Consider the following 7,894-nt stretch of genomic DNA (forward strand, 5'->3'; position numbering starts at 1 on the left):
ATTAAAATGGCAAAATTCCAAGACAAAGAGAGAATCTTAAAGGCAGCAAGGAAGAAACAAGAAGTAACATACAAGAGAGCCCCAATAAGACTAGCAGCCAACTTCTCAGTGAAAATGCTCAGAGCCAAAAGGAATGGTGAGGAATATTCCAAGTAACGAAAAACAAAAGCCTGCAACTAAGACTACTCTTTCCAGCAAGGCCCTCAATTAAAATGGAAGGACAAATAACGAGTTTTCCAGACAAAAGAAGCCTTAAAGAATATACTGCCTTCAAACCAACTCTGCAAGAGATACTAAATGGTCTACTTGAAGAAAAGGAAAAAAAAAGAGTAAGAGAGAGAGGACCACAGGTATGAAGGAAGTAAAATGGCAATGAATAAGTACCTATCAACAATAACCTTAAATGTAAATGGATTAAATGCCACAATCAAAATGCATAGAATAGGTGAATAAATAAGAATTCATGATCTATACATATGCTGTCTACAAGAGACCTACCTCAGAACAAAAGACCTACACAGACTAAAAGTGAAGGGCTGGAAACAAATATTCCAAGCAAATGGTCAGGAGAAAAAAGCTGGGATAGCAATACTCATATCAGACAATGTAGAATTCAAAAAAAGGGCCATAAAAAGAGATCCAGAAGGTCAATTCAAAATACTCAAGGGAAGAACCCATTACACAGACATAAACATTGTAAATATATATGCACCCAACTGAGGAGCACCCAAATACATAATGAAAACCTTGGAGGACTTCAAGAAAGATATTCACAGCAACACAGTTATAGTTGGGGGATATTAACACCCCACTGTAAAAAATGAACAGATCTTACAAATGAAATATCAACAAAGATATTGTGGCATTGAACAATGTCCTAGATCAAATGAACTTAAATGATATATATATAGACGGAGCCTTTCATCCAAAAGAAGCAAAATAAACATTCTTTTCAAATGCACGTGGAATATTTTCAAAGACAGACCACATGATAGGATACAAAACAAGCCTCAACAAATTCAAGAAAATTGAAATTATATCAAGCATCTTCTCTGACCACAAGGGAATGAAACTACAAACAAACTTCAAGGGAAAACTCCAAAACACTCAAACTCATGGAGATTGAATAGCGTGTTATTAAACAATGAATGGGTCAAAAATGAGATCAAGGAAGAAATCAAAAAGTTTCTGGAAACAAATGAAAATAAACTCACAACAACCCAAAACTTATGGGACACAATGAAGGGCCACAGATACATACATGAATGGAACAGAATAGAGAACCCAGAAATAAACTCAAGTCTCTATGGTCAATTAATATTCAACAAGAGGGGCAGAACCATAAAATGGAGTAAATAGCCTCTTTAACAAATGGTGTCGGGAGAACTGGACAGCTACATGCAAAAAAAATGAAACTCAATCACCAACTTACATGATACACAAAAGTAAATTCAGGTGGATAAAAGACTTAAATATAATTTGTGACACCATAAAAATTCTTGTGGAAAACATAGGCAGGAAAATCTCAGACATGCCATGCAGCAATATTTTCACCGATATGTCTCTTAGAGCAAAGGACATAAAGGAAAGAATAAACTAATGGAACTCATCAAATTAAAAAGCTTTTGCATGGCCAAAGAAAACAGCATTAAAATGAAAAGAGAACCAACTATATGGAAATACATATTTGCCAACGACACCTCAGATGATGGTTTGATCTCCAAAATATATAAAGAACTCTCACGACTCCACTCCAGGAAGACAAAAAAAAAATTAAAAGCCATGGGCAAAAGCCTTGAACAAACCCATCTCCAAGGAGAACATACAGAGGGCCCAGAGACATATGATAAGATGCTTAGCATCACTAACCATCAGAGAGATGCAAATTAAAACCACAATGAGATACTACTTCACACCAGTCAGAATGGCCATCATAAAAAAAGCAACAAACAACAACTGTTGGAGAGGATGTGGGGAAAAACAAACCCTAGCACCCTGTTGGTAGGAATGCAGACTGATGCAGCTTCTATGGAAAACAGTATGAAATTTCCTCAGAAAACTAAAAATGGAACTGCCTTTTGACCTGGCAATTCCACTGCTGGGATTACATCCTATGAACCCTGAAACACCAATCCAAAAGAACCTATGCACCCCAATGTTCATAGCAGGACAATTTACAATAGCCAAGTGCAGGAAGCAACCTAAGTGCCCATCAGTAAATGAGTGGATCAAAACACTGTGGTACATTTACACTATAAAATACTATGCAGCAGAGGGAAATTGAAATATGGAGCTCCTGCCCTTTGTGAAAGCATGGATGCAACCAGGGAGCAATATGCTGAGTGAAATAAGCCAGACAGTAAGGAACAAATACCGTGTGATCTCACATTTAAGTGGAACCTAATCAACAAAACAAACAAACAAGTATAATATAACCAGAGACATTAAAATTAAGAACAAACTGACAGTAACTGGAAGGGAGGTGGGAGGGGATAATGGGGGGAACGTTTTTTAGGAACAACTATAAAGGACACATGGACAACATCAAGGGATGGGTTGGAAGCAAGGAAGGGAGGTGGGTTTGGCTGGGGTGGAGGGGAGTGGTGGGGGATAAATACAGACAACTGTAATTGAACAACAATAAAATAATTTTAAAAATCCTAGCAACATTATTTGTAGATAAAAACAAGGTCATTCTAAAACGTGTACAGAAAGGCAAAGTAGTGAGAATAGCTAAAGCAATTTTGAAAAAGAATAAAATAGGAAAATCAAATTATTTGACTTCAAGACTTCTAATATAGCTACAGCAATCAAAATGGTGTTGTATGGAGAGAGAGATAGACACATAGATCAAGAGAACATAAAAGAGAACCTGGTAATCGATTAACACAAATATACTCAAGTGACTTTTCACAAAAGTATAACAGCAATTCAGTGACAAAAGGTAGCCTCTTCAACAAATGTTACTTGATCAACTGGATATCTGTAAACAAACAAACAAAAAGAATGAAAACCCAAGTCTTATGCCTTCCAGAAAAATGGACTCAAAATGGATCACAGGCTTAAATGTGGAATGTAAAACTATAAAACTTTTAGAAATAGATCATAAGGAAATCTTTAGGATCTAGGGCAAGGCAAAGAGTTCTTAGACTTGACACTAAAAGCACAATCCATTTAAGGAAAAATGTGCTTAATTGGTACATTAGTTTTCTAAAGCTGCCATAACAAATTACCAGAATCTGGGGAGCTTAAAGCAACAGAAATATATTGTCCCACAATTCTAGAGGTTAGAAATCTGAAATTAAGGTGTCAGCAGGTCCATACTTCTAAAGTCTCTAGAGAAAATTTTTTCCTTGTTTCTTCCAGTTTCCTATGGTTCCCATCAATCCTTGATACTTCTTTACATTCACTGTCTTTATCTTTTTACATGGTGTTCTCCCTTGTGAGTGTCTCTGTATGTGTTTTCTCTCTCCTTAAAAAAGACCAGTTATGGATTTAGGATCTACCCTAAACCAGTATGACCTCATCTTAGTTTGATTATATCTACAAATTTCATCTGATTATGTATTATATTCACAGGAGCCAGAAGTTAGAATTTCAATATATCTTTTTTGGGAACACAGTTCAATTCACATAATTAGACTTTATCAAAATTTAAAACTTTTGCTCCATGAAAGATTCTGTTATGAGGGTTAAAGAAACAAGCTACAGAGCGGGAGGAAATATTTGCAAACCACATATTTAACAAAGGACTAGTATCTACCATATATAAATAACTCTCAAAACTAAACAATAAGAGTAAAATATTCCAACTAGAAAATGAGTAGTCATCAAGAGACATTTCACCAAAGAAGATGTACAGATGGCAAAACAAGCAGGCTGAATTTTGTTCCCCTGCCAAATTCTCATGTTGCAGTCCTATTTCCTACCACCTTGTAATGTGACTATATCTGGAGATAAGACCTTTAAAGTGGAGATAAAATTAAAATGAGGTTGTTAGTGTGGGTCCTAATCTAATCTGACTGATATCTTTATAAAGAGGGGAATTTGGACATACACATACCAGGGGGTCATGTGCTCCAAGGAAAAACCATGTGAGGACAAAGCAAGAAGGCAGCCATCTGCAAGTCAAGGAGAGAGCCAAATACTTTGATCTTAGACTTTTAGCCTCTATAACTCTGAGTAAATAAATCTGTTGTTTAAGCCATCTAGTCTCTGCTATTTGTTATGGTAGCTCTAGAAAACTAATACACCATCGTACCCAGATATTTGATCAAAGACTAGTCTAGATGTTTCTGTGAAGGTATATTTTAGGTGTGATTTATATTTAAAGCAGTGGTCTTTGAATAAAATAGATTACCATTCATAATGTGGGTGGGCTTCACCCAATCAGATGAAAGACTTAAGAGGAAAATATTGAATCCTGGCTGTATAGCTCTGTAGGTTAGAGAATTGTCCCAATAAACCAAGGTTGTAGGTTTGATCTCCTGTCATAGCACATACAAGAATCAACCAATGAATACATGAATGGGTGAAATGGCAAACTGATCTCGCTCTCTCTTTCTCAAATCAATAAATAATAAAAAATATTTAAATAAAAATTTAAAAAGAGAGTCAAAGATTGAGGTCCCCCAATGAAGACAGAATTCTGCCTTCAGATGGCCTTTGGGCTCAAGCTGCAACATCAGCTCTTGTCTAAGTCTCCAGCCTGTTGGGCTGTACCTGCAGATTTTGGACCTGTTGTACCCCACAATCATGTGAGCAAACTCTTCTTTAAGATAAATCATAAATCAGTCTCTCTCTGATTCATATATATATGAATTGACCTGAATTGATTATATATATAATCTCCATCCATCTTATGGGTTCTGTTTCTCTGGAGAAGCCTGACTAATATAGATGTTCAATGTCATTGAGCATTAGGAAAATGCAAATTAAAGATGCAGTGAAATGTCACTATATAGCTATCAGAACGGCTAAGATAAAAAAAATAGTGAGAAAATCCAATGCTGGTAAGAATGATGAGAAACTGGATTCCTCAAAAACTACTAGTGGTGTGGGAAGGGGTATAAGGAAGAAAATGGTAATAAAAAAAATGTAACAAAAATAAAGTAAAAAATAACTGTAAGGCATCTGTTAAAAATATGTGCTTTTGTTAATCTAGGGTTATTCAAGAGTATGTCAAGGGGATTTAAATATTACATTTGATAATGTAATATACACATTATATTATATATTAGAAGAGAAATGTTATTTTTTTAAACTGCTGGTAGAAATGTAAAATGTTATGGCCACAGTAAGCTGCAAGTTTCTATTAACTACCATATGACTCAACATTTGCACTCTAGGGCATTTATCTCAAAGAGATAATAACCACATCATGCAGAAACCTGTGCATGAATGTTTATAGTCATTTTTTTTTTTTTTGGTAATAGCCCAAACTGGGACTAACCCACATACCCTCCAATGGCTGACTAGTTAAACAAACTGGTACGCATATACACTGGAGCACTACTCTGCAAAAAAGGAACAAAGTATTGATAAGTGCACCAACCTGGATAAAATTTCAGGGAGTTACAATGAGTGAAAAACACTTGCAATAACAAAAGTTTATATACTATATGATTCCATTTATATAACATTCTTGAAATGCCAAATTATAGAAATGTAGAACAAATTAGTGATGCCAGGGAGACTCAGAAGATCTTGAGGGTGGAAGTGGGTGTGGCTATAAAAATGTAACAAGAGGAATCCTTGTGGGAATGGACATGTTCTCAGTCTTGAAGGGGTCAATGTCGATATCACAATTTTAACATTGTACTATAATTTTGCAAGATGCTACCTCTGTGGGAGACTGAGATCTTTATTAGTTCTTACAACTGCATTTGAAACTAAAATTGTCTCAAAAGAAAAAGTTCGAGTTAAAAAATAAGCAGTTCAATTTAAAAATGGGCAAACAATTTGAATAGACATTTCTCCAAAGAAGATGTACAAATGAACAGAAAAAATTCCAGCATTTCCCTAGCTGGATAATTCAATTAGTTACAGTATCGTCACAATATGCCAAGGTTGTGGGTTCAATCCCAGTCAGGGCACATACAAGAATCAACACATGAATGCATAAATAAGTGGAACAACAAATCAATGTTTTTCTCTCTCTCATTCTCTCTCTCCCTCAAATTAATACATAAAAAATTTTTAAAGAATGAGTATAGAGTCAAAGATGGCTGCATCCAGGCAAGTTGAGTGAAGGTTGCAGTAAGCTTTGGTGGCTGAGGAAGCCTGGAGGAAGCACCAATTTCTGGGAGGAGAGCATAAGACTCAAGATGGAAAATCATGAACCAGTTGATACTGTCAAGGAAAAACAAATATTGATATCATAAACAGAAAAATAAATCAACTTCCAGAAGCAGAAAGGAATCTACTTGAACATGGATCAACATATATTGGATTTAACGCTGCTTTGCAGCCTAATAGCAAACAGTCTTTATCAGCATGTCCTAAATGTGACACAGGCTCATTTAGCTGCTAGTTTACCAATGGCAATGATCCCATTTTTGAGAGCAGAAGTATTTCTTAAGGGTTTCATAAGTTTACCATTGAATACAGGTGATTTGAATTGTGAAACCTGCACTGTAACACGAGGTGGATTGGTGGGGCTTGTTTTCGATGGTCTATACCCTGTTTTCTTGGCTATACCTGTCAATGGTGGCCTCACTGCCAGGTATGCCTCAGCCCTGCTACCAGAGAATGGAAACATCTTAACCCACTGGATCAGAATTTCTAAGCCTATCTTTAGAAAGATGTTACTCCCTATTTTGCTCCTCACTGGATTTGCAGCATACCTTGGTTCTAAGACAATATAAACTACTTATAAAGGTTCTTCAGTTACCTGACCCTGGCCTAGAAATCCAGTGATTGTTAAACAAATGTGTACACAAACATAAAACTGTAAAAATAACTTGTCTACTAAAAAAAAAGAATGAGTATATTTTTAAAAATTCTCAGTATCATTAGCCATCAGGGAAATACATAGCAAAACTACAATGAGATACCATTTCACATCCACCAGGATGGCCATAATAAAGAAGACAGACCATAAGTAGTGCTTGGGAGGATATGGAAAAACTGGAATTTTTTCACATTGCTGGTGGGAATGCAAAATGAAACATTGGAAAGTTTGGCGGTTCTTCAAATAATAAACACAATGTTTCTACATGTAAGACCCAGAAATTTCACTCCAAGGCTTTCTGCCAAGGAGAAATAAAAATGTATGACTACACAAAAGCTTGTACACAAATGGTCATAACAGCATTTTTCGTAACAGCCCCAAAATAGAATAACCCAAATGTTTATCAACTGATGAATGGGTAAATAAAATATGATATATAAATGCAATGGGATATCATTCTACAATAAAAAGGACTGAAGTACTGATACATGTTATAACATGGATGAACCTTGAAAACATTATGCTAAGCAAAAAAAAAAAAGCCAAGAGAAGACCCTGTATTGTATGAGTCCATTTATGTGCAATATCCAGAATAGATAAGTCCATAGAGACAGAAAGTAAATTAGTGGTTGCCTAGAGCTGTGAGAGGACATTTCTCATGTATCATTCCATGTTCCAAAGTTCAGACCTCCTAACTTAAAAATATAGTGAAATCTTTTAGAAAAGTTTTCCATCAAGTTTATCAAAGCTTAGTCAAATACTTTTAAGACCAAAAAGAAGAATGCTTCATCTGCACTACATTGTCTTTATTTGAACCACATGTGCTCTCGATTACTGAGGACTTGCGTTTGGGTTAAGGCTCTGAAGTTCAGATGACTGACCCATGTGACCTATTATGTCTCTCAACTGGGTAGATGTTCTGGCACCAAAGGATATGGCTGT

The 7,894-nt window shown here is 35.7% G+C and overlaps 1 protein-coding gene across 1 annotated transcript; it reads left to right on the top strand.

Moving 5' to 3' along the window:
• The first annotated feature begins 6,539 nt into the window (after positions 1-6,539).
• On the top strand, positions 6,540-6,866 carry LOC119039918 (transmembrane protein 126A-like). Its single transcript, XM_053662624.1, has one exon. The coding sequence runs from the start codon at positions 6,540-6,542 to the stop codon at positions 6,864-6,866; it is 327 nt and encodes a 108-aa protein (XP_053518599.1).
• The last annotated feature ends 1,028 nt before the right edge of the window (positions 6,867-7,894 follow it).

The sequence above is a fragment of the Artibeus jamaicensis genome, unplaced genomic scaffold (assembly GCF_021234435.1).
Source record: "Artibeus jamaicensis isolate MK-2021 breed Jamaican fruit bat unplaced genomic scaffold, CSHL_Jam_final contig_264, whole genome shotgun sequence".
Taxonomy (NCBI): Eukaryota; Metazoa; Chordata; class Mammalia; order Chiroptera; family Phyllostomidae; genus Artibeus; species Artibeus jamaicensis.

Excerpts from the sequence above, each read along its gene's own strand:
- LOC119039918 (XM_053662624.1), top strand. The coding sequence starts at position 6,540 with ATGGCAATGATCCCATTTTTGAGAGCAGAAGTATTTCTTAAGGGTTTC.